The sequence below is a fragment of the Corapipo altera genome, unplaced genomic scaffold (assembly GCF_003945725.1).
Source record: "Corapipo altera isolate COAL_440 unplaced genomic scaffold, ASM394572v1 0, whole genome shotgun sequence".
NCBI lineage: Eukaryota > Metazoa > Chordata > Aves > Passeriformes > Pipridae > Corapipo > Corapipo altera.
The window spans coordinates 12,706,775-12,734,259 of record NW_020884872.1 but is presented as its reverse complement, the minus strand read 5'-3'; the positions used below and the strand labels follow the sequence as shown (position 1 = coordinate 12,734,259).

The 27,485-nt window shown below is 36.3% G+C and overlaps 1 protein-coding gene across 2 annotated transcripts in view; it reads left to right on the top strand.

The window, feature by feature from the left end:
* POLA1 (DNA polymerase alpha 1, catalytic subunit) overlaps window positions 1–27,485 on the top strand; it is a 191,122-nt gene that overhangs the window by 132,858 nt on the left and 30,779 nt on the right. For both annotated transcript variants that reach the window (XM_027636829.1, XM_027636819.1), the window contains exon 36: window positions 16,515–16,611. In XM_027636829.1, coding sequence (XP_027492630.1) covers window positions 16,515–16,611 — 97 coding nt within the window. The remainder of the gene's footprint in view (window positions 1–16,514; window positions 16,612–27,485) is intronic.

The following is a 27,485-nucleotide window of genomic DNA, read 5'->3' as shown; positions in this document are numbered from 1 at the left end:
ACATAACAAATGGATTTACAAACTATATATAGGTTCACTTACTTTATCACTGAAGTGCAGCTACCTCAAAGATTGAACACAGCAGCTGTTTAACAACCTAGAGAAACATCACGTGTCAGTTGAGAGCAAGGACTGAAGAACAACGTATGAAACGAAGATGGAAAAGGGGCTTGAGGCATTTGAGCAAATTGTACTTTAGTAAAGTTAATTTGTCTGGGACACTGAGGATAAACCATCAGAACTTAACAAAAGGTGCCCACAGGACCTGTGCATCACCTTCATCTCATCTGAAAGATAGCACTTGATTCACTTCTAGAGCACTTGATTCACTTCCAGCATGAGGAAGACTCACTAGAATCACTTTGTGTAGATCTCTTTTGCAGAAACCAACTGTAATTGCAATTTAGGAGTGGACAATCGTAGAATGAGGCAAGAAGAGCTAGAGGAGAAAAATTAACTTCTAATAAGAATAGTTCCTGTGGAGCTGGTTGTTACACGGGAGGATGTTTCATGAAGCACAAAGAAATTAATTCACCACCATTTTGGATTTCTTGATATTTTGATGGTATGGTTAATGACAGTCCCTCTAGAGCATGAGAATGGGGAGACTTACAGAAGCTATGAAGTAGCATTTGTTAAAGCTGTGTTCTAGGAGCTAAATTGTAATGATAACAGTTTTTATCATGTGTAAGGGTTTCTTTGGCCTTCCTTCTTTCCTTATGGAAAAGTTTTGAGAAACTTATGCTGAGATAGTTAGTTATGATGCTGCATGAAACTTTCAGCATAATTTGACCTGAAGAATAGGTTGTCTTGTCTAATCACCTGGTTCTGCACAAAACTGAAGTATTCATATTCTGTCTCATAAATCTTAAACTCCTCTTGAGACTTGGCACAACTCTGTGAAAACTAATTTTAAGTTTTTTGGTAGCCCTATGATGAGATATGTAGGGAAAATGCTTTTCTGCTCCATAGGCTATCTCATGTAAAACATGAAAATCTGTTGTTGTGAGCTGAATGAATTGACAGAAGTAGTTTAACTTCTTGCTTGAAGAGGCATATCTGTGTTTGGTTACTCTGTTTTCATGATCTAGGTGATCTCTTGAATGTCATGCTTCCAAATACCCAGATAGCAGAAATGGAAAGAATACCTTTCAGTACTTCCATATGCATAAGAAAATGTTGCCATTTTCTTAGGCTTTTTCTATTTTATTGTTCATTAATACTGTCTAGGTTTTTGCATGGGTGATCTTGCTAAGAGAGCTCAGAGGTTCCAGCTAATGCATAGTCCAGATGAGTACTCATGATAAGGTTGGGAAGGCTGCTCTTCCCCTTGCTGAAAACCACTCAAAAATCCTCACCTAGCAAAAGAGTCTATTGGCATGGATAGTAAATAATGTGAGGTTTGGCTGCTTTCCTGCTACCACACAAGACTGTTGTTCTAATTTACGTCTTCCAGTCAGCTTTCAACTCCATTCCTCATCCCAAATGTAGAAATACACAGATGCTTTGAAAAATGAGCTAGCTATTATAAAAATAATTTGCTGCTTGAGACAGCTTCTCTGGTTAGCTGTACCATGTATAAAGTTACTAGTTGTTGGCTACACAAGTATTTTTTTTTAAATCCACAACTCCCCCAACTTACTGGAAAAATATAAAAATTGAACTTGCAGTTTTCCCTTGTACTTGTGTAAACCTGAACAAGAGAATTGACAGTTCTTTACTGAATACATTCAGTGCCTCACCTTGCAAAGAGTTATTGATGACCTAATGTAGATAATATAGTCTTGAAGCCTTGTGAAGAAATGATGTATTCAAGATGACATCCTTTCAGGAGACAGTTTCCATTGCAGAATTATACAGTGGAATGGAGGTAAAATTGAGTGGGATATATAAATTTGGTGAATAAAAGATGAAAGGTTGTAATGAAAAGACAATGAAAAAAAGTGTCTGCTGTGAAAGCTGTAAGACTGTGGGTAATACTAAACTTTTCCAACTGGCTGTTCTTGGCTGCATTGTACTTGACATCTGTGCACTCATCAAGCACCAAGCAAGAGTCTTGGTTTTATCAGGAAGATGAAAATTCCTAAAGAGTTTCCTTGTGGAGAACAGAAGGCAAACTGTGGTATTTCTGAAGAATTCTCTTGTTAGCCTTTGACTGAAGTGTACCCTTACTGCCTTGATGTCTGTTGTAGACCTGATCTCTACATGAGCAGGCTTGTGTTTGTGTGTCATGCCTGTGGAAATCAGCTGCCTTGCTGTGCAGAACTGGTGTGAGCTTTTAATTATATGAGATTTAGGAAAATCATAATTTTGTAGGGATAAAGTTACAAGAGTATAAAACAATAACAGTGATTATTGACTTTGTGTTTTGCAGCAAGTGCATTTCATTAGGTGCTCTTGTGGTTCTGTCAAGCCTACAAAGACGGAGAATTAGGCAATCCAACTTTTCCTAGGCCAGAAGTTTTTCCTTTTACTTTTTCTAAATGCGTTTTTCAATTTACTTTTTTTAAGTATTGTTACTAAATCCTCTAAGAGCAACTGCTCGGGGCAGTCTTTTCTGTCTCTGCTCAGATCGGGGGAATGTCCTCTTCCTTGTTCATCTTTTTATTCCCTGTAACATAGGTGTTGGGGTTCTGCATGATACTGTAAAGGATAAGGTAATTTTTTTCCAGCCTTACTTATTTAAGATTACATGATTGACATTTTTATTGCATACATGTATGAGGTTGATTTTTTTGGTTTTGCTGTCTTTTAAATCTCAGAAATAGACTTTACTAGCTTAACAATTTAAATGTCTTGATTATTCATAATTTATGTTCCCTGTAAGATTCATTGTGTTTTGCTTCCTACAAGCTTTTTATATGTGAGACATTTTTTTTTTAACGGGAAAAGTTTGGTGATGCATTTGAGAGTGGAATGCATAGAGAGTGGATGCATTTGAGAGTGGGTCCCTGCTACAGCATCAACACACTAAAAGTGTTGTGAAGCTCCAAGGAGCTCCAAGGAGAGTATCATGCCTGTTAATGCTTTTATTTTGTTGAATCAGTTCTGAATTATTCTGAACTACATATCATGACAAGCAGTCTGCTTAGCTGCCTATTTTTGGGTTACTGAAACCTAGGTTCTTCCTCTACTTTTATTCTTTCATGAGGCAGATTTGGCTGGCGTCTAAAATTGCGTATTCAAAGGATGGCAGAGAACATCAGTGTGCAATTTCAACATGGGTCTGTTTGGTATGTGATGAAAAATAATGTGGTTGCTCAGAAAGAGAATGAAATTCAATTAGCAGAGATTGTGAGCACAGATAAGTAACTCAGAGGATGAGGAGTGAGTATTTGCAACTAATTTTTTAAGTTGCTAGAAAAAATTAGCAAGCATTCTGTTGTGATTGGGCTGCTTTGGTGTGTAGATAAATGGTGGTGGTATTTATTCTAATGCCAGTGTTGGCAATATATGACAAAGTCTGAGGTTTCTCTTTTTGTTTCGAATTTTAGTAGACATCAGCTCCTTCTATTAGCAGTGTTATATCTGATTAAGGTCACCTCTTTGAATGGCATTGAGTGTTTTTGAGAGCAATACAACAATTTTATCTGACCTGCCCAGTTTCAGCAAATGTTTTTACAAGCATTGCACCATGACCATGAACCATCTTACTGAAATTCAATTCAAATGTCACTAGTTTTAACTAAAAAGTTTCTGAAATGTCTGTCCTGTTAGAGAAATTCTGTGTTCTCCTCTTTCCTGTTGCTATGGGTTGTCTTGATATGGCACTGCTGCAGCTGCAGACTGAAAGGTTCGGGGAAAAAGAGGAGGAAGTCAGGTGGGAAAGCTGCTCAACTTTCTACACTCAGAGGCCATACTCTTTTCTTTCTCAGTTTTTCTGCTAGATGGATTCTCACCTTTGAAACATACAGGAGTGCATAGCTTGAATGTTTGTGTAGCTTTATACTGCAATACCTCTGTGTTCTGTCTGATCTCTAGAAAGGAGGGAAAACTTTCTGGTACGACTTCTTAACTCTTAGGATTGTTTCTTTATGGTAAGAAGGTTTGTCTTGTATCATTCTCTTTCTCATTAAGACATCTCAAGTTCAAAATGTTAAACTTGTTCGGATGTTATATTTGTTGATTACATATTTTAACTTCCCTTGGGGACAGAGAGTCCAATATTTGAAGCATTTGATCCACTTTCTCATTAGATACGTTGAACTTCTCAAGAAAATTTTAGGTATTAGCATCAGAAAGGTGAGACATCTTTCTAATGTAAAGCTACTAGTTACAAATTGTTGTCTGAGATGAAGAGTAGTAGTCTAATGAGAAAATTCTTTTTTAAAGGAGTTCATTAAAACCATGAAAAAATCATTGCTCTGACCAGCAGATCGCTGTCAGGAAGGTTTTCCACAGGGTGTTCCATGTCTTTGGTCACAACCAGCTGCTTTTTTTTTGTCCTAGAGACAAAATATTCCTTGTATTTGGAGGTACTAATGCAATTAATTACTATACCACATTTCTCTTCCAGGTTGTGGGTCAGAATTTACTCAGAAATGTTGCAAAGTTAATGAATGGTTTTTCTGGGAGGCTTGCTCTCATGTATACACTGCTTCTAAGCTTCCCTACAGACCTTTGTCTGGAAGACCTGTTATTGTAAGATCTCTTGCTTTGCCAGTTTGGAACCTCACAAATTACTTTATGTCTTCCTTTCTATTTGGTAAAATAACATTTTTGTTTTAAAGAAATACCTGAGCTACTTTAGCATTTTAGTGCCAGGGCAAAGAAACAACATGCGGTTTGTCTGTCTGTACTATTTCTAGGAGTGTGTTTTAAAGTTTGAAAGGTTAAATTTAATATTTCTTCACTTGTTGAATGTCAACATTCAAAACATCTGATACAACCAGATAGCTCTGCCTAGATAGATGTGTACATCCAAGGCAAAAAAACCCAAACAAACTTAATTCTAGCCCGTGAGGGAAATGTTAATCTTCAGAACACTTTTGACCTACACTTTTTTTCCTGGAACATAAACACGCAGTATTGACTGACAAAAATCAAACCCTAAACTTTTTTATCTTTACCTGTTCTTAGGGGGGCTTACTCTGTTTCCTTGGGGATAATCTTAGGGTCGGTGTCTTTCACTTCATGTTTGGATTTGCCAGTTGAAGGATACAGGGCAGAATTTCTGGGTTTTTCTCAAAGCAGTCTAAAAAATTTACTTATAAGTCATTGAGATGTGGTTTTGTGTACAACCAATCTTAACATTTTAGTACCACCCACAGAAAAGGTGCTGTCCTTTACTTTGTCATCGGTGTAACATTTCTTGAGTATTTGGTAGAGAGCCATTCTATTGAAGTATGAAGGAGGTGCTTTAGAGACATGAGATCAAAGCTTGCATTGATAAAGCTGGTGATATACACTCCTACAGACAGATAAGGGCTACACTACAAAGAGATAGGTGCAGCTGGGGACTGTTCACCTGAAGAAAACAGAGGAAGAAAAATCTTACTTAACAGAGGCATCATCTGTGTATATCCTGGCTCCAAAGTAAGTTAAGCAAGTCAAATAAACTGTATTTAAAGCCTTTCCATCTAAAGCAGTAATCTTGCATAGTCTGAGAAGTTTGGGGAGTTGCTTGTTTGTATTGGTGACATTGTGGAGATGGGGACTTCAGTCAATCTCTAAAAGTTCTGATTTTGTAATAGTAAAATGTTCCAGGGTGCATGAAGAGTAGCCGAAGCGTTTTCATATCTCAGCCTAGTTTCCTTATTGTTCTAAGAAAAATCAAGGTCAACAAGAGGGAACATTGATTCCAATCCTTCACAATTTAACTAAATGCCAGATTTGCTTTAGGCAAAATAGTGTCCTCTGCAGCACATATATTCCTTGCTTCATATTATTTAACTACATGAGCTCAAATAGTAGTTTGTTAAAAAATAAGAAATTAGGAGTTGAAGGTGCTAGCTTTTCAAACTTTTTACTTTCTTGCTAATTCCTAAAATTGAATGAGTGCTGAAGTCTTGAGAATCAGTAATACAGTAATTCAAAGCAGTTTGTTTAGTTCCCTCTCTGTAAATTATACTTTTTTTTTCATGTGCATGCTTCTACATCTAAAACATATTTAGATAAGCTTATTTGCTTGTGTGTCTAGCCTATTTATAGTGTTGTTTATTTAATAATAAACCATTTTTAAATGACGTACTTGTGCTTGTTGAATGATAATCAAGATTCTGTTAAAAAAAGGCTTTTGCAAATATTAGTAAATTATTTTGCAGAAAAGAAATGCAGCATTACCCATTTCGTAATAAAATCCCAATTTAAATAAATATAAGCCAAGTTGCTTGCATAGATTGTACTTTTTTAGGGTATGCTTCTGGATAGCTGACAAATGCCAAATAGTTGTGTAAAGAAAGGACTTTATTTCTAAAAAAAAGTAAATAAAAATAAATGTTGCAAGTACAGGGCTAGATTAAGCTCATTTATGTAAACAGAAATATCTTACCTCCAAATTGTAACTTACTACCTGTACTATAGTCCAAATTGTGAGAACAGGACTTGTTCTACCAGCTTTTTCCATTGTTATCCAGAGCATCCTGCATCTGAACATCAGAAGTGCCACCCTTTATTTTTGTAAGCAGACAGAAGACTCAAAATGTGCCTCAGATAAGATAATGAGGAGTAACCTTTGGCTCATCCTTGGCACTACAAAACCACTCTTGAACATGTCAGCAGATTGCATGAAGTGGTAAAAAAGCAACTTTATACCTGGTCTACAGAGGCCCATTACCTCTAGTAATGGCCTCTGCCTCTCTTTGCCTCAGAGTAGGACTGTGTCTGATACATGTTTGATTTGTGGTTCTGGTCTGGGAGCTACCTTATGCAGGTTCTTTCCCTACAGGCAGAATTTACTCCTAGTAAGGTGGTTTCATATAGTGTTCTTGATTGGGCCCCACTTGATTTATTTGTTTTTCAGCTGTGAGAAATGTGTGTCCTGAGAAAGAGGTTATGATTGTGTGAATTTTTTTTTTTCCCAATTGTAGTAACACATCTTTTTGTAAAGTAAATTTCCTGGATATTTACAGTTTATTTCTTGTTTGTTAGAAAGAACATTATGACTTTAGAATTTTTAAGGAAATGCATGAAATTACTTGAAAGGTAAGAGTTCTGTTCAGTGATGAGAGTTCCTATGCATGTGCTTATTTTTCCTGTTTTGAATAAGCAGATGACCTATAGTTAACTGCAATTGAGTGCTCTTCATTCAATTAGTAGATCCATCAGTTCTCTAGAATGAGACAGAGCTCTGGAGCTGTATGAGCTTATTCAGTAGCACTTGAGATAGTTGGGGAATGCTTGGCCATGGTACTTCATCATCAGAGCAGAATGACAACTTTGCTTTACAGAGGTGGTTTTCAATTTTAAGGTTGTTTCACCAGGCTTTTTTTGTTAACTACTTTTTATTGCAAATTGTCAAGGGTCATGTAATCTCAGAAATCTATAGATGAGTGACTAACTTTGAAAGTGCTTGGGGTTTTCTTCTTGAAATTGTAGACATGGATTATTTTTTTTTTTTTACTATATTTGTCTTGTGCCCCAAGGAGAGGATATATTGTAGGAGAATATCTTTACGCTGCTTATTTCAAGCAGCAATTTATTTGAAGTGTGCAAATATTCTTGATCGGAGGCTCTTAAAGTACGGTCAATTTTGGGACCACCTGGTACTTCTCCAGAGCAATGTTCCATGTATCTGGTCAGATACAATTTTGTCGTTTTGATTGTATGTGCTGCTGGGTCAGTCCAGTTCCAGAGTGATGTCTGTCTTTCACCACCTGTCCAGTAAAGCTCATTTGTTTGGTTTGGTGTGATAAAACCTTCAAATCTTAACTTTTCTGCTCTAGATGATAGTTTTGAGAATTTTTGTACAATACCCATCCTAAAGCATCCATTCATAAAATATCCATCAGTAGGATCGATATTCAGACTGGTTAGTCTGCAAATTCCTCAGAGGGAGGAATTCCTTTCAGATGGAGAACATGAATACTCTAGAGGCTCTCCAGATCCAGGAGGCAGATTACAGATGAAATTAATTTTTAAAAATTTATTTTGTTTGTCTGATTTAGAATGCAGAGAATTATTTGGATAAACCCAACTGTTGTACCTTTTTCTCCTATTGCACTGTCCATCACAGCGACAAATATCCTCTGACCAGAAACCTAAGATAACAGGTGTAAGTCAGTGCTTGGCAGTTGTGTATGTTTTATAGGTTCAGAGCCTTTAAAATAACATGAGGGCTGTGTTCCAGCTTGAGGCTGGTAAGGTGTTGAGTGTACTCCTTATGAGGGGATGCTTGTGGGTTCCAAGTCTGTTGGGGAAGAGCTTGGGACTGAAGTATGGTCAGATCCATGTTGCCAATCCAAACAGTCCCCGTACATCATCTGAGCCATGTCCCATCGCTGTCTTATTCGGTTGTTATGGCCCTAAACCACCATCAGCAAACATTAAAAATTCAGTAATATAGTCAGTAGCAGTTCAACACTAAGTCAGCTAAGTCAGCCCTGTTTTGTTTAGCAGGGAAGAACTGACTAGAGGGACCACTTTGATGACATTTCCTAGTATGGGATTTAACCACCTCATTATTATTATCCATTTAATAAACTTTCTATATGAAAACAAGCTATTTATGAATTTCATTATTTATTTTGAGTGTTGTTTCTGGACTTTCCTTAGAATCCAGAAGAAATTTTTTATAAAATATCAATATTTTTATTTTAAAACTTCTAACTTGTATTTGTTAGCCATTGTATTTTATTAAAATATCTGTGTTCATATATATCTGCAGACATACATACATACACGGAATGCATAGATATATATGCATATACACATGTGCACAGACATATATAACATCTGTAGAGCAAATTTCTGTACAATTATCATAGAATGGCTTGGGTTGGAAGGACCTTAAAGATTATCCAGTTTCAACCCCTCTGCCTTAGGCAGGGACACCTTTCACTAAACCAGGTTGCTCAGAGCTCCATCCAACAATTAGTCATTGCTGTTAGTCGTTGTTATAATGTTCTTATAAAAAAATGATGCCTCAGAGCAGATAATGTCTGATCTTATTAAAGACTCAGTCACAAATTTTATGTGCTTGTCTTGTGTATTAATTGTATTAAATATTAATAATACCAAAAATTAGTCACAGACATATTGATGCTGAAAATTTCTAAGTGAAGCACACTTTGCAATGACAAGTGTATGCTGAAGGTACACAAGGCAAGTGATTCCCACACATCAGAAAAAAGAGTGATTCTGAGTTCTCACTGCCAGGTCTGATTCTTAAACTCAGATGAGTTTAAGCACTGGGTGCAAGGCAGAGCTCAAACCCTTAACTAAAAGCAGGAGAACACCCTGCCTTCCCTTGCTTACAGTAGCTATTTTGGCTTGTTCACATCAGATACCGCGCAGTTAGCTCTTCACTTTGTGCCAGCTGTTGACCACACAGGGAAGCAGCTAGATTTGGGGGGTTAGTTTTCTGCCAGATTAGAAAAGAAGTGAGTAGTTTTGGCTGATTAGTGAGTTGAATTTGGTTTACTACGTGCTCGTATGAGTTGTAGCGTACACACGAGACCAGGAATAGAGGAGAGGGTTGCATATGTATCATTAGGATGAGAAAGTGTTTGTTAAGCACAGATGTCACACAGTCTTTTAGTTTAAAAAGCAACATATCTCCAAGGAAGAAAAACAGGGTTATTTCATGTCTTCGCTTACACTGTGAGCTTTAGGTAGAGGTGATCCACCACCATTAGTGGTCCAACAACGGCAGTCTTCCATTCCTCCAGAGCTCTGTCTGGCACTCACTGTTCATCTCCTGTCTGTGCTATCTGCCTTGAGGCGTCATCTTATGAATCCTCAAAAGCAGAATAGTGCCAACCTGGGACGTTCCAGTTTTGGATAGTTCATTCAGATTCTTTGTTATGATCAGAAGTATTTTGCTTAGTAAATTTCCTTCCATTTCCTTTTTGCCATGTTCTTGCCTCCTGAATCTTGTTAAAAGATTCTTTTTCTCCGGGATGTCTTAATGAAAATGTTTAGTAATAGTATTGTGGGGATCCACCCTGGAGGTGTTCTGTCAACCCCTTCATTCGGTCCAGTGTCCCACATCAGCAGGTGGTGTCATCTGTTTTTCACCCAGTTCCTCACTCACTTTTCTGTTCTTCTGCTGGCATTGGAGTCCAGAGTTGATTTTTGTAATTAGATCCATTGTAATGTTCTCATTAATAGCTAAAGAGAAGTTAATACAGCAAAAACTCTTTTCATTTCAGTTACTTAATAGGAAAAAAAAAATCTCATCATGTACAAGAATATCCAGTCTTGTGCTGGGCTGTTGTTTTTTTTTTCATTGACCCCTGCATGTGTATGTAAGAACCTCTTCTTTTTTCATACAGTCCATGTTAACATAAGTTCTAGGGAAAGTGTCATCACATCCATATCCTGCTACATCTGTTTCAGTTTCCTTTTACCTTTTTAATGGACTACATGAGTCAAAATCATAAAACCCACTATTGATTGAACGGGTGGACAGTTTGGATGGTTAGGAAGGAAACCACATACACACAACCCCTCTCCCTTTAGTTTATATCCAGTGCTGCTGTCAGGAAAGAATGTGACCTAACATCTCATGTTTTTAATGGAATTGAGTGTAAGTTTTCAAAAACTGTTTGTGTGCTAAAGTGTAAAGGCTGCAATTTAGATATACTTTTATTTCATGTCTTTTGGTTTATCTGAAGTAGTTATTTCAGGTGTGCAGTTTATTTCAGCCTATTTGACACAGACCAGCACTGTGTTTTAACTAGGCTTTGTGATGCACAAGCAGAACAGACTTCAGTGTACATCAGCATTGCCATGAGGTGAGGGGTACACACATTATGAGTATTTAGTGTAACATGAATCCACACTTTGTGAGCTCTTATCTTTCAGGAGTGTCTACCTTCAGATTCTAATGGTGAATAGAAGTTGTGTATGATGGCAACTGCCCTGGTTTTACAAAGGAATATGTGAGGTGTGTACAACACAACACACTACTGGTTTCTTGCCTTGAAATCATTGTAGCATGGATAGAATTTGGATATATAAACATCCACAAAGTTGAGCTGTGCCCTTTTTTTGAAAATAAAAATTGCTGCACATAAGAGACATGATGGAAGATGTGTAGAATCTATACAGTCTTCCAGCAGTAGATTGAGACCAGTGGCACTTCCCCGAAAAATAAATTACCCGAAATTTGCAGCACATTCATATTCAATTTCATCACAGCAGATGCTCATTAGTATGTTGTTATTAATTGGTATTCACTTTAGGTTTTGTTTAAAATGAAGATAATAATTAGGTTTTAATTACTGCATCTTTCTAAGGGGGGGAGGGGAGGAAATGCCTCTCAAAGCACTGAAGTATTTCCTGTATGCTTTGCTCCGTTACATCTAAGCCTTGAAAGAGTCCCTGAGATGCATTTGCTGCCAAGAGACTTTTGTTTCCTTTTATTTCTTTCCTGTTTTTTAAAGTATTAAGAACTAGTTCTAAAGCATTTGGTTGATGGACATACTGAATCATATCACAGTTGTAAGAGCCACTGTTCTTTCTAATCAAAATTATCAAAAAGGCTTTTCACTAAAGTAACTCTCTCAAGCAGCTGATTAATGAAGTGGTGCCACTGTTTTGTATTATAATTAAGTGAAGTAATACAAATAACTTCTATAGCCTGTGGAAATTATCTCTTTTACAAAGCACTCTATTAGAGTTAGCAAACTAAAAGGGGGATTTTTGGGTGGGTTTTATTTAATTTCTTACTGCCTTCATCATCCTTAAAACCAGAGGTGACACAACAGAAAACAAAAAATACACCACAGAGAGGGCTTGAAGAAATGAGAGAGAGTCAGGTGCAGAAGAAAGCAAAAAGTCAGAAAAAATGAGAATGGAGAAAAGATTTAAAGGCTTATCAGAGTGGTGGGACTGTAGAGAAATATAAAAAATTTGGGAGATGCCAAAGAGTAAACACTTCAACATACTGTAGAGGAACATGAGTAATCTAAAGAGTGTTGAAAAAGCATTGACCACCACATAATTGGTTAATACAGAAATTCACAGTGAAGTGAAGTTTCATGCCGATAGATAATGATAGGACAAGGGGGAATGATTTTAAACTAAAAGAGGGTATATTTAGATTAGGGGTTCAGAGGAGATTTTTTACTGAGAAGGTGGTGAGGCACCTGGAGCAGATTGCCCAGAGACGCTGTGGATGCCCCATCCCTGAAAGTATTCAAGGCCAGGTTGGATGGGGCTTTGAGCAACCTGGTCTAGTGGAAGGTGTCACTGTCCATGGAAGAGGGGTTGAAATAAGATGATCTTTAAGCTAAGGGCGTTTAGTTTTCTGGCCTGTTTAAATGCACACTTTCAAGATATAGAGGTTTTAAATGCTGCTTAAAAAGTGGTTGGTAGAATAGCGCTGCATTTAGGTAAGTAAAACATCAGAATTAAAATATTAGTTTAGTCTTCTTTTACCTTGCTGTTGTGAATTTCCATCAACTTTTCCTTCTGTTTATTTTTCCCTCTTTCCTTGGCCAGTTCCTTACATTACCTGGTAAGGTAAGAACCTGATTTCCTTTCTTACCTGATTTGTCTGGGTTGCCATGCTGCCCTTAACTACTGAAAGGATTTTAAAGGCTGATGTGTTAACCACTCAGGGGCCCTGCTTACAGGATGGAGGACAGTGAGGAATCTCAACTGAAGTTCATTGGGATGTAACCTAAAACAGCCAGCACTGAGGAGGAACCTTCTAATTTCAACATCTAAATGCAGTTGCCAACAAGCTTTCTTATATAACAGAAAAGCTGATGAGAGATTGTGCGTTGTAAGTTCTTAAATCTTTCCAGGTCCCCTTCCTTTCAGAGAGTTGAGCTTTGCCATTTCTAAAAAAGAGGAGGGAAGGTGGACACTGGCCATTTTTTTCACTTTCTCTGTGCCAATTCTCACATCGTGCCAGAAGAGTTACAGAAGGGTCTGCTTCCTCTGGAAGAATCCCTTACTTACTGACTACAGTTATGGACTGAGAGAGCTAGGACCATTTCTCCCTTGAAATTTTGCTTTGATGTGGCAGAGATGTACTGAGCCAGAGAGAAGTAGAGTGAGGCCACAGGAGGACCTTGCTCCAGAGCTGAGTTTTTCAGTATTTGTGAGACAAGAGAAGAGATGGTGCTACCCTTCAGTCCAGTGTCTTTTACAAACATCAGCAGCTGCAGGGACAAGACAAATGCCAAGCTAGTCCTTGTACTCAAGCAGGATGGATTTAGCCATGTGTGGAGGCACAGCTGTCCTTCAGGAACTCCTGTGAAGTCTCTCCTCCCATTGTATGCCCTGGTGGGCATTTCCTAGTAGCTAGGCAAGAAAATTTTCTTTTCATGACTGTTTGTTTTGTACCCTAGTTTTGTGCTTAGTCATGGGAGAATTTGCTTTTCTGGTGGTTGTAATTCACCAGTTCTGTTAAGAAGACACCACTGGTTTCCTGTTACGTAATCTATATAATATTAAATTCTTCCTAAGAAGACAGTTGGAAATCTGCCTCAGTTGGAGTTGGCCTCATGATGCTATAGGAAGCAGTTCTACTACCATATTAAACATAGATTTGAATTAATATTTTGTTGGCTAAGCACAATGGTTTTTTTTAATTATGTTGTTTTTATATTAGAAGCTTAATTTTTCTGTCAAAGGAGTGAATAACTGTGTGAATGCATACTATATATCTTTTCCTTCTTCACCTGTTTATTGCAGTTTTAAATGCAATTTAGCAAAATGTTTAGCTGCATGAAAAGAACAAAATATTATTTCTGTGAGTGGAAGCTCTCAGAGAAACAGATGTACCTGCAGACATTCATTCTTAATGAAATAAAGAAATTAAATATCATGGAGTAAATAAGGACTTCAAAGTAGAGTTTTATTTTCATGTGCTCACCATTAAAGCTTTCATAGGAAGAAAGAATACATAAATGAAGATACAGATTTAGTTCTTCATTAGTTTAGTAATGTTAGGGGGTGTCAGGTTTTCTTTACACAAAAAAACGACCATTAAAGCTAAAATATTATTTGTGTTTGAAGTTTTAGAGGTTGGGGTTTTTTTCCCATTTTTAAACCTACAGGTTACCAGAAACTGAGGAAAAAAAAGAAGTGGTTATATAAGCAGTTCCTAAAGTCCTTTTAAATTTAAGGTGCCTCATCCTTGTATTCATAAGTGTGCTGTGATATTTATACTTAATTGCATGAAAATCTTAAAAACATTTTGGCTTCTGCCAATTATTAATTATAAGATGCAGGAAGGTAAAGGGAAGGAGATACTAACACGTTATCAGTAAAAAAAAGTGTGTGTGTATATATATATCTGTGTGTGCATGTATACATTTTTACATACTGATTTTTGTACTTTCTTTATCCATTTAAGCAGTGACTTTCAATTAGCCTGCCTACTAATATCAGGTCACTAAACTCCATAGCTGATGCTTTATTCTTTCGTGTGAGTTGTCATTCGTTTGCTTCAGTTGGCTGGCAAAGGTTGTTGTATATCCATTACCAGCAACACAGCACTTTGCATTTCTGAATTGACAAGCAGCTATATTGACCTAGCGCTTATTATGGGTCAACAGCTGCGTTAACCGACGGAAGGACTGAGGGGCAATTAAAATGAATTGGCAAAAATATATCTTCCTAATTTACTCCAATTTGTTATTTATGCTAACATTGTATGGCTTCTATGGTGACACTAAACAGAATGGACCCAATAATGGCAATTAACATAAAAATATAATGGCTAATCAAATTGACAGCAACTGTTTCTCATCATCTCGACACACAATACATTATCAAAACAAACTATTATGAAGGAGGTAATTTCAGTGTTCTATTCAACCTGCTTCATGTGTGCAGTCAGGGAGATGTGTACCAGCAATTACAGCTGAATCTAAAAAACTAAACAAATAACTTAATCGCTGTCGTCCTCCTTTTTTCTTCTTCAGGAAGCAGTAATCAGGATTTACTAAAAATAACTGGTGTATAATAGTATAATGATGATGCATATCGTAGAATAGCTAATAAGGAATAAAATATGCTTCTGTGTGTCTTTTTTTAAAATAGGTTCACATGAAGTGGAAAAAAAACTATACTGTTAAAATATATAAAAAATAACTAAGGAGTAGTAACAGTTGTCAAATGTCTCAACATGAGTTGCTTAATAGTCATAGATACTTTATTACATGTCAATATAAGTGTAAAATTAGCTGAATGTAGTAACAAGACTTGACTTGATTGGGTATAATACTGAAAAGCTAAGTTAAAGCAGAATTCCAATAAGTAGAAATAGTTTACTGGTTGCTTTTCCACTGCATTTTCAGGATCGTTCCTTGTGGTATACTGAGTCATAATTTTACATTGGTCTAACCATGCTCTTTGTTGATTTTGTAGTTCGTCAAGAAAACCTTTGAGAGTTTGTATGTATTTACCTCTGTACTGAATGTATTAAAATGGACAGTACTGCCAAATTTCATGCTGTTACAATTTTCTCATTTTTAATAAGGCTTTTTGTAGCAAACGACTCTTCAAGCCATTTTTGGCCAATATTTAAACTCCAGTATCTTAAGCAGCAGGGACTGGAATGTGGTTTTTATTGAACAAGAGTGCAAGAAAAAGAACTTGAAAGAGTTTAATTGAAGTGGGGTAAAGATGTATCTCATGTCTATTCGAGCAATTTCTAGTGCACAGAGTGGCAACAGTGATACAAACTCACACAGGAGTGTACTTTTGAACTGGAGGAATAGCACAGTGACCTGACATAACTGACGTTGAGAGTATTTCATTGAATATCATGTTCCATTTTTACACATCTGCAGATTTTCAAACTAAATATGTGATTACTGACATACAGTAGCCTTCACAGATATGTAGAGCAAGGTGATGACGTAGGTGTAAAGGTATATGTGCACATGTTCTTATTTGAATGACATGTTCCCAATTTATGTAACCACAACTTGGTGGGAGGGTGGGAGGGGTATACAGCCAAACACCTGTATTCACTAAAAGATATACATTCTTCTTTTTTTTTTTTTATTCATTGCATTGTACAATATGCTAAAGCACTGAAGTTATTCCTTTGTCCCATCGTTCTTATGACTTTTATTTTCTTGCTAAGGCATCATTGTGATACATGCAGCTATAAGAATGGATAAATGCAATTTTAAGTTTCTGTAAGAATTCATAAATTTAGTTGACTTATATAAATGCTTGGTGTAAATTGTGTGGAAAAGTGTAGAGATGTAGTAATGACACTTTGTAGCATAATAATAATTCCAAAAGTTGACATGAATGGAGCATATAAACTGTGGGAGAGGAAAAAAAAAGGCATAAATAATCTTTTGATAGTGGATTTAGAAATGGGTGCAGGAGACACCCTTTTGAGTTGGGTTTTTAATTGCTGTCTTCTTACATTACAGTATTCTGATAAGGCCCTGTACACTCAGCTCTGCTTCTACCGATACATTTTTGATGTGGACTATGCAATTGATAAGGTGATCACTGAAGAAGAGAAAGGTATGTTTAAATTTTACATTAGTTAACTATAGTTTAATAGCAACTTGCATGCTAGACGCTCAACCTACTGTGCTCTTCAAATCTGTACAAGGCTGTAATCTAAAACCAAAAATAGAAGAAATTATGAATTTAGGAATCCCCTGTAAGAAGAATGTGTTTGGTTGGAGTTAACCAATTTAAGAATATACTATATGCCCCCTTTCTTCTTTGGAAGTGACTGCACTTTGAAAAAAGTGCCTTTCTTGCATGTTACACTGTTAGAGAAAACTCTTTGCTTGAAGTTTGAAAGACATGTTAACTTCAGTAAATAGATTAATTAAAACGTATGTGTAAAAAATTAAAATTTATGTTCAACTATTAATATTGAAGAGGTACTTTTTATCAGAGAGATGATGATGGCACAAGAAAAGCAGTAGACAATGCTAATTGTCTGCAAAGTGCTCTTAAATATACAAGTTAAGCTGATCTTAGGAAGATTTTCTTTTCCCACTTACCCTACCATTTCTGAACTAAGTATTTCTAAACTGTAATCAGTCAGTGGATTTTATGCACCTACGTGGTTTTCAAGCTGACAGAAGAATATTTCTGAAGGTGGGCTAATGCTTGGAATTCTGAATAAAAACGTGTTTGGGTCCCACCATTGAAGCATGTTGTCCACAGGAAGCATTTACACTGCATCCTCTGTAGTTCTGGAGGTGGCTGTGAGGAAAAGGTGCTGCTGTGGGAGAGCTGCTCTGCTCTGACAGTCATCCCCACCCCTGCCCTGCATCACCAGTTAGGCTGCTGGGTGGTGGAAAGACATTAAACAAAACTCAGTCTTTCTGAATGTTATTTTGATAAACCTTATGTGAAAATCAAAAAAGTGTAATCTCCTAGCTAAAAACTGCTCACATAAGCAAAGACGCTGCTTTTGTCCTGTTCAGTTTAGGTTTCTTCTTACAGAGTTTGTCATTCCTTTCCTAATACCTCTAAGTCAGTGAACTCAGTCTGAAGCTTGCACTTCAGAATGGCTTTGTATACCCAAAGAAGGTCATCTCAGTGGCCATCTCAGTCTAATACAACTTTGTAGATGTACTGAAGGAACGTTGCATAGTGACTGATACTGCTACCTAAAACCAAAGTAGTATTTTGTGTGTAGATCTCTTGCCTAATACGGGGTCATAAGAGTAGAAGAGGCTTCATGGGTGATCACATCCAGTCCCCTCTTACAGCAGACCACTTCATTTTTAAGGACTGGAAAAAACTGCAGGTTTCTGGCACTGCATTTTGAAACCTGCGCTGGATTCTTCCCCTTCTGCTGCTATTCCCAAATGTGTTTCAGACTCTCGATCTGCAATGACTGAAAATTCATTGTAATTTTCGTGTTCTAACTCATTTGTGGCTGGTTTATGTCCATTCACTAGATGTTCATTTATTTCCCTTTCCTGATGTCCTCTACTGTGCTTTTGGAAACAGTGGTAATATTTCTATTTTGTTTTAAACTAAGGCAGAGATGTTCTTGGCTTTCTTTAGAACGAATTGGTCTCTGCTGTATGATTCTTCCTCTTTGCACTTTTGTGTGCAGTCTTCTGTAGGGATTAATGTTTTGAGTATGAGAAACTAGAAATTACATGGTGTTTTAGATGGTATCTATCCAGTGTCTTGTACACTGGGACTGTATATTTACTGGAATTACATCTGCTTTCTTGAGCCACCTATGTGGCTGTTCGCAGCTGTTCATGTGATTAACTTGCAGTGTAATAATGATAGAAATCTTGATGTTTGCGGGGTTTTTTTTTCCTCCTGTCATTTTGAAATCATGAGTTCATTCATATCTCAGGTTCCTGGCATTTGTTTTACTTGATTTTCCTGGTTCCATTAATTTTGGGCTGCTTAATCTCATTGTAGTATTACACTTAAAGGTTAATGAATTCTCTGTGAAAAATAGTAGAGTAGCTTCTGCATTCACGTATTTTACCACCTTCTGCTTTAATGGGAAAATGTTTTTTGGACCCTCACTGCTAAGTTCAATAAAATTAGTTTCCAGAGTAATTCTCAAGGAATTGTAAGAACTCTGCTAGGACTTTCTTCTTTTGGACAGTTAACCTTTCAGCATGGTATATTTTTCTCTTTTTCGTAGCTGTTTGAAAATTATTGTATTACCTTCTTCAGCTAGCCAGTGATTTCAGTCTTGGTGCTGCAGCAGGTGTTAAGGCCAGATAAATTATATCTCTTAGTTTTCCTTTGAAAATTGATCAACTTCAAAGAGATTAGCTGGGTGGGTATGGTAAACCTGTGTTTAACTCTGTCCCAGTTTTCAGATATCATTTGGGAGGAAGACATCTTTCTAAATACATGCAGAACTTGATAATAATTGCCTGTGGCTATAAGGGGGCATTTTTTGTTTTATAGATACCAGTGTTCTGTTTTCTAGTAACGTATGTTACTGATTTGATAAACTGAATGTTAAACTGTGTAGGATTGAAATAATTTTCATGTACCATTTTTGTCGTAGGTCTGAAATGGAAATCTAATGAACTCCCCTTTATAACATGAAGCTAGGGTTTATTTTCCCTTGGAAGACATAGTATTTTGTTTTCATACCATCATTCACAAGCCATTTTTTCTTTGATCTGTGATCAGCATCCTTGCCTTTATCAAAAATGGTGGCAAAATTTTAATGTAGGTTTTATGCATCTTAGGTATTTCCAGTCTCCGTTTTACTTTCTATGTGACTAAACTACTGATTTACTTAGTTTTGATTTTGGTTTGGAGATGTTTTTTGCTTCGTTTTGGGTCACTGTTTCTCAAAGCCCAAATTGCATGGACTTTTGATGTTTTTACTCTTACTGCCATTTTTCCTGAATTTTTGAAGACCAGTTCTTCTTCTTTTTTGTAGGTTCTGTTTATTCTCAATAGCAGCTTTAGTTGTTATTTGTCTTGGAGTGTTCTTCTATAAAAACAAGAATGTTTTTATTGCTTGGGAATGAAGATGTAAATGTGTTTTCCACCATAATTTGAAAGAATTCACCTCTTCTCTCATTCTGAACCCTGAGATTTCACTCCTACTTCACTTGCATTTTCTGTACTTGCCTTTTCAAAATACATAACCTTAATTACAGTACAGGTTTTGTTTGTTCAGCTATTTATGTTGAAGGTCCATACTATTGATTGAAATGGAATCTAAAATAATAATTGTGAAATCAGTGGGAGTTCAAAAAGGTATCCAAGCTGCTTCCTTTCCCTGCTAGAGGATCAATACTACAGCCTACTTTTTAAAGATGGGCTAAATTTAAATATCCTCTGGTGATGCAGGTTCTACAACTTGTCAAGTTTTTCAACCAATTTCTTATGGTGCTTCACTGTGCTTACTATAGAGAGCTGTTCTTGATATGAAGGTGAATTTTTCTTGAGGTGAATTTTGCATTCCAAAGCTTATTCTGTATGCAATGAATGGTAGATTAGTCTCTTAAGAGACTTTTACATATTTAAAACCTGTATGCTATATTCTAAGTCTCTTTTAACTGCTAATCTGAATTTTTGGGGGGAACAACCACAAGAGTTTTCCACTTTACTGCATGTCTGGGGTTTTTTCTGCTTTTTCTTTTACAGACCTTCAGTAGGTCAGGTCTACTAGAGAGGAGTACAACAGGGGGATTAACTAACATGTTTTGCAACATTTCTTCTGTTTATTTATACTGGTGTGGTGTTTGTGATGCTTGCAACTACATCGTTCATTCGTATTTCATTTGAGATGCCAAAACCCCAAATTTAAGATACCAATACTACCAGAAGGGCTATTTGTTCTGAATTATTTTTTTAATCAGAGAAGGGAAAAATTGCTGTATTGTGACTAGCAACATACTCAACATGTTTTCAGCACTTTCTGACACTTAGTTTTACCAAGCTGAGTTGTGGATTTAGTCAGGCATTGCTACTTAGGTGAACAGGCAGAGCAGTAAGAAGCAGGAGGAGTAGCAAAGTAGGAGCATGCTCTGTTCATATGTATGAAAAAGGATAGGTGAACTATCAGTGATTTGGAACACGTGATGCATAAATAATACAGGAGTATGCTCACTCTGCATGCCTTAACTTCAGCAATGGAAACCTGTGTGTTTTTATGACTGTGTCATCAGGAGACCAAAATAATACCATTATTCCATTCAAATATTGGTTTTGTTTAAATATTCAAAGGTATTACTGTTTTCATTTTGCTTCTACAATAAAATGAAAACCTTTAAAAGCAAAGAGAAATGGAGCCCCCATGAAGTCAGTACAACTACTCTGCCTCTCACAGATGTCTCTGGTTCAGTTTCCCCACCTGGCATCAAACAGAAGATAAAGATGCTGCAGTCTCCTTGCTCACAATGACTGCAGCATTATTCCAAAAGCATCAGTATCACTGAGGTTGTTTATGGTGCTACAATCTTTTTGGAGAAGTAGGATCCTGGTCATAGGATTTTTTTCTGTTCTATACTGTAGAATGAGGCTGAAGGTTACCACCTTTCCACTGTCCCATTTCTCAGAGAGGGAAGGTCACAAATATTTGCAAGACATTTAAGTATTTCAGGGGCAGACACTGGAAAGATTCTTTCCCAGAATACTTTCAACTACTGAGCCCATGGTTGTTCAATTCCGAAAAGTCACTGCATATCCTGTTAATGGGTAAGCAGAAGAAAGTGAGGATGGGAGGAAGATAACTTTGGGAAAAGCAGTGAAATATTCCTGTGTATTAGGAAGACCTACATCTTTGAAGTATATGCCACTTTGTGGAAACAGAATGTAATTGTTTTGATCACATACTTAGAGGCTGCAGTTTTGTAAAGCCAAATGCATATTCAGATGATGTTTTCACACTTTTATTACAGCTTTGTGCGTGTGCCTCGCTCCACCTTTTCATGCAGACATCAAAAATCCCTAGTTTACTTTATGGATGAATAAACTGAAAAAATATGTTGGGAAAAAAGAAACTCTTCTAGGCTGTTGACATAAAAAAAATCAGCTCTGACTATTTGTGTGAATCCTATCATTTCAGTGTTGAGTGTTTTTCCCCAGTATGTTCATAACTTCATGTGTCAAGTAGGAGGTTGAAGTGACATTTTTTTTATTTTTTTTAATGGAACTTTTTTGTAAGTCGAACAAATTGCCACATTTTTATCAATATATACAGACAGAAGACTACAGCAAAGTACTTGTTGCAATAAATAAGAAAGGGGATATAGTTATCTACATGTGCCTTTCACAGGGGAAGATAAGGAGAAATCATGCAAATGACCTAGGTGCATATGTGTGTGTGGATTTATTTTTAAGATGGTAACAGCTGAAACCTGGCATACCTCTTTTCAGAGAGTACAGTTCCATGAACAAAGCATTTCTGATTGCGTCATGTCTCCAGGCACTATTGCTAAGACTTCAGTTCACTATAGTGATCTTCACAGCCAAGCAAACAAATGCTCCTCTGCATATTTGCTGTCAAGTACTTTGTCTTCCAATCATGTTGTTTTGAAGAGACTGTAAAATAATAATTTTCAAGAATTTAATCTTTGAGTCTTTCTTCAAAAGCACTTTTTCATTTTTCCGTAATGTGTTGTTTTGAAGAGGGAGACTTCTGAACATTTTTTTAAAATGAGTCAATATGTCTTGAGTATTTTTACACCTCCCTAACTTTTTTTGAAAACAAAAACTACTGAAAATTATTTGCAATGGGGTTTTTGACCGTTTTGAAGTAGTGATATGGACAGTTAGCTGTTCTTTAAATCTGAAGTTATCCTCCCGTAATGATCATGCCTTTTTTTTATTGCCACTTGGACATTTTTAAGATCTTCAGTGTAACTTTTTCCCCCTTCTATTTCTGTTTGTGTGGTCTTTTTATTGAATGTACAAAATCTAAGTAAACCGCAGTACACTGTACATTTCTATAACCTTTTCTCTGAGCACAAAACTTCATGGCCTGGGGCACCTCTCTTGGAATTATAGAATCATAGAATCAGCTGGGTTGGAAGGGACCTCTGAGATCATCAAGTCCAACCCTTGATCCAACACTGCCGTGGTTACCAGACCATGGCACTAAGTGCCACATCCAGTCTCGTCTTAAAAACCTCCAGAGACGGAGAATCCACCACTCTCTTGGGCAGCCCATTCCAATGCCTGATTACCCTCTCTGTAAAGAATTTCTTCATAATATGTAACCTAAACCTCCCCTGGCAGAGCTTAAGACCATGCCCTCTTGTCTTACTGAGAGCGACCTGGGAGAAGAGACCGATGCCCACCTGGCTCCAACCTCCTTTCAGGGAGTTGTAGAGAGTGATGAGGTCTCCCCTGAGCCTCCTCTTCTCCAGAATTTCTCTGAATTGAAATTATGATTTTTTTTTTCTTACTTTCTCTGCTTGTGAATGAAATAAATAGAAATAATGAGTTATAATGTGTCTACAGTGTGGGAAATCAGTGGCATGAGAGGAGTGCATTTACTGTGGCTCTTACTGCTAATAAAATGGTTTTGATTAATTAAGACTTTTCCCTTGCACATTGTATTAATGTTGCAAATGGGATGAAGTAGTGGCTTAGCTAATTTCTCGCTCCTCATAAATTGGAATGGTTATTTGACCTCTTTAAATAATTATCCTGCTGCTCCTCACAGGGGAGTTTTTTGTATGTGGAAAAAAGTGAACAGAAATATCTTCTCATTTGTACTTCAGGATTTTTTTTCTGCTTAAGTATATAGATCCCTACCAGCTTGTTATATATAACCTGTGCAATGACATAGCCTATCTGATGTCATCTGCCTCCTTTATCAGTACTCTTGTGAGTCTCTCTAAACAGAAAATATTTCTAAAGCAGTTTTTTCTTCACTGTTTTCTTTTTTATGTGAACGCTGACATTTTTTCTTATAGAGACCTTTGTCTTTCTGGTTTCATCTCTTTAGTAAAGTTTGGGGTTGTTTTTCTGATGGGAGTCAGTTCTGTTGTTGTTCACTGCAAGTCAGAAGTGACAATGCTTTAGTGACTACTACTTCTCACAGCAGTAGGCTCTTTTCTCTAGTGGAAAATGCAAGTCTAGCATGTTTTTCCTTTTAGAAAAGGAAGTTTGATGTATCTGACTGTACTAAAAAAAAAATCAAAATTTAGATACCAAAATTCTGGGTTTTTAATAGAAAAATCTATTTTAGTAGAAATTGGAATTACAAATGTAAACAGTTTAACTCAGTATAATGCATTCAGTATATGTGTGCCTAGACATCAGAAGGATAATGTAAAGCTAAGGCTTAAAGAGATTTTTAAAAAGATACAATTATCTGTATGATTTTTAAGTCTCATAAGAAATGTATTTTAGAACTTGCCAGTGATGGCTGATAATCACTTTGATATTTTGAAGAAAATGGTAGCTTTAAACAGATGATACAGAATTTATTTTTAAAAATGTATTGTGCTTATACAGTTGATGGCTTTTATTTCCATAATGTTTTTTACTACATAATTATACATCTTAATTACGTAATTACCGTCATAATTATTATGTAATTACATGTAGTTCCACTAATTACAAAATCAGGAAGTGTAATTATCTACTAAAAACTTTCTGAAATCTTATTTGTTCAGTAGAGATTATTTAAAAGACCAGTGACCTACTGAAGATGGTGTGCAGTGTTGTACATAATACCAGCACTCTTTTTTCCCCTTCCTCACGGCCAGTACATTTTGACAGGGTTGTAGAAGGACTTCCATGGCTAATTGTGATTTGCCTTGACATACCGTTGGAAACCTCAACTGTATTGCCTACAAATTTAGAGCCTCTTAATTTTTGCTGTTGGTACATTGTGTCTTTAAATTTAAAGATTCTGTAGCTGAACATACAAAAACTTGCATAGTTTGAGTGAACATTGTAACTTTATTTGCATTTAGGTTGAAGGTATCTGGTTCAGATGTCTGGTGTCTAAACATAAAGATGTTTAGAAAAGTTTGTTTATAGCTGTGTATGGCTGAGAGAAACCTTGATTCCACAAAAGATAGAGGGAATGCAGCTGATTTCTCATGGTCCAAAGATTTCATTTATTGTGTGAAACTGCTTTCTAAAAAATTGTTTTCCTGTATCGATACATGCTCCTGTCTGTATATTGTTTTATTACTTACCGTTGCACATACTTGGTTATAAATTTGTCTAACTGTGCAGTTTGAAACCAAAAATAGTTTACTGCATGTTATAGAAGAGAAAATCAATATTCAAGACATTCTGTAGTTCTTTTGTCCTGATACTTTAATAAAACTGTGAAGTTAGAAACTTTATTTTCTATATATTAAATAAATCATATGCTACTTCCAGTAGATTGAATGAAGCAAGTGTTAGATTTAGTGATTTTTTTTTTCATTCTGTACCATTATGATGTATCAATATAACATCAGAAACACATAGCTTTCTCTCACACTCATCATGACAGCAAGCATTCATTTTATGATGTCACAGTATTAAAACAAACCACCAAGGAGAAAAACACTTTCAGTAACAGAAAACAGAATTCATTTGAAAGGGACAATTTAAAAAAAGTGATCAGTATCTGTGATACTAATAAAAAGGAAGGAAGTTGTCATCTCTGCATCAGAAGGGAAATGGTGAAAAAGAAACATAGAAAAAAGGGGGTGCTGGAGTATTGAAATTTCTGTGGAACACCTCAAGACTTAATACTGTGTTGCACGTGTATCAGTGCATAATTTTTCTGTGCTTATAACATAAGGCAACTTTTTTATTGTATATTTGCCAACAGCTATTCTTACCTCCCAGTCTTGGGTCCGCGGTTGATGTGAAGCTGTCATCTTCTTGATGTTAAATGTTATTACCTCAACTCACATCTCCTAAGCATATGAGTCCTAAGGAGGGTTTGTCTCCAAACCAGCTTGAATTATACTGGCCATTAAAAGAAACACATGGAGTCATTATTTGTAAAAACAGGATCCTTATTTAATCTCCAAGATTTAAATTAATGCTGCAAATAAAATTATTTTAATTATTATACTTAATGAAGTATAATAACTGCATAGGAGACATTTCTTTTGAAATATCTTTCTGTATCCTCAACAAACAAAGGATTTGTATCAAAAACATTGTGAAAATATAGTTATGCTCTTTTCTTTAAGAAATGAATGGAGATAAACTCTTTTTTATTAAGGACTAGCAAGCCATGTAGAGAATAGTATGATGGAATATTTTTGTTTTATTCCATAGGGGACACAAAAATGCTCCACGATACATGTATACAATTGCAGCACAAGACAAAGTGTCTAAATGCAGCTTAAATTTGGTGTATTTAAATAAAGAAAAAAAGCCCTCCATAAAGGAGTATTACATTTTTGCCATCTCTGCGTCAGAAGAGTATGGTGGTTATAAACTGATCCTGCTTGATCTATTTCTGGGGGAGAGGGAGGAATTGAGCACCTGCAGCCATGGGTGGTTACTGCCATGAAAATAAGGAGTGCACGAGAAAGTGTTTGGAGTACATATTCAGAAAAGTGTGTGTGAGCACAACTGGTATCTCTTCGTCTCAAGAGCGGTGCCTCCACTTGTGGTTTTCGAGTCCCTCTCTCAGCAAAGCCACCCTTCTTCTGTGACCTTCTTTAGTTGTTTTGGGGTTGATCTCTTCCTGACAATCCAACTGCCAAATTTCGTGTTTCAGTCTATTGTAGTTGGCTTTTGAGAACAAATTAAGTCACCTTTGACAGGCCAAAACATGGCTCAGCCTTGAAAAAAAAAATTACAGCAGGATTTTCTTCTGTCCTGGCTTGTCCCTCTTCTGTGATGGGACTTGGGTGAGAGGGGCAGCTGGTCGGGTCAGGGAGCTCTTTGTTTAGATCTAGCAGAAGTACGTTTGAAAGAAGTTGATTTGATCCTGTCAGGATTACAGCAGTTAGATGCATATCAAAATGTTTTCTTATCTTATATTATTTAGCTCGGAATATAATAATGTAATTATTTTGACATGAAAACGTTACGTACTGTGGTATTTCCATTTATCTTTAAATAGACATTTTTCACTTTGTGAGAGATGCATGCAGTAAGACAAAACAAAAAAATGAATAAAAAGGAGTGAGTGACAGCCTAAGGTAGTTTATTTATATTATAAAAACAAATAATATTTGACATTAATAGAACTTTACAGACTTGGAATTAAAACATTTAGGTAGTTATGGTATTGTTTTATATTTCTACTGTAAGGATATATGTTCTATAAACTTTACAGTGTTTTTTCTTCGAGACTATGTTACACAGCCATGGGGGAGGGCAAAGGAGCATTTAAGGAACTTTTTTCTCCTTCTTCTTTTTTTTTTTTTTGATAGAGCTGAGCCTGTAGTTTAAAATATATTTAATGAAAAATAGTGGCGAGTGACCAAAACCCATATAGTTAACATACTTACTGAGAGCATTGACTACCATGCATTTGAAGAGTAATGGTAAACTGTTGTAGTCTGGAACATGATGTGGAAAATTTTTATTATTTTATACTTTAAATTTTATATTGGACAGCAATGAATGGATTTGAAATTGGTTATCGTGAATGCAATGTCATGATAACTTGTGACTTAATTCAGTTGTTTCAAATATTACTTAATTTATGAGGTCAAAAGTGTAGCTTCTTGGTTGGAAACAAGTGCCACATGTACTCATTTTTTTGAACACTCTCAGGGATGAGGACTCCTCTAGGTCCCCGGGCGGCCTGAACAGTATTTCTATTTTTTCCATTTCTGTTCTCCAAAGATTTATCAGTTGTTTCCCAGTCTAAGCCCTGTGTCAGATACCACAGTGATGCAAGCAGCCATAAAGGTGATGTGGGCACAGCATAGAAATATTTTCTCAGTGTTTATGAAAAAAAGGAAACTGTGATAAAATTCAGAAATTACAATTAAGTGTCC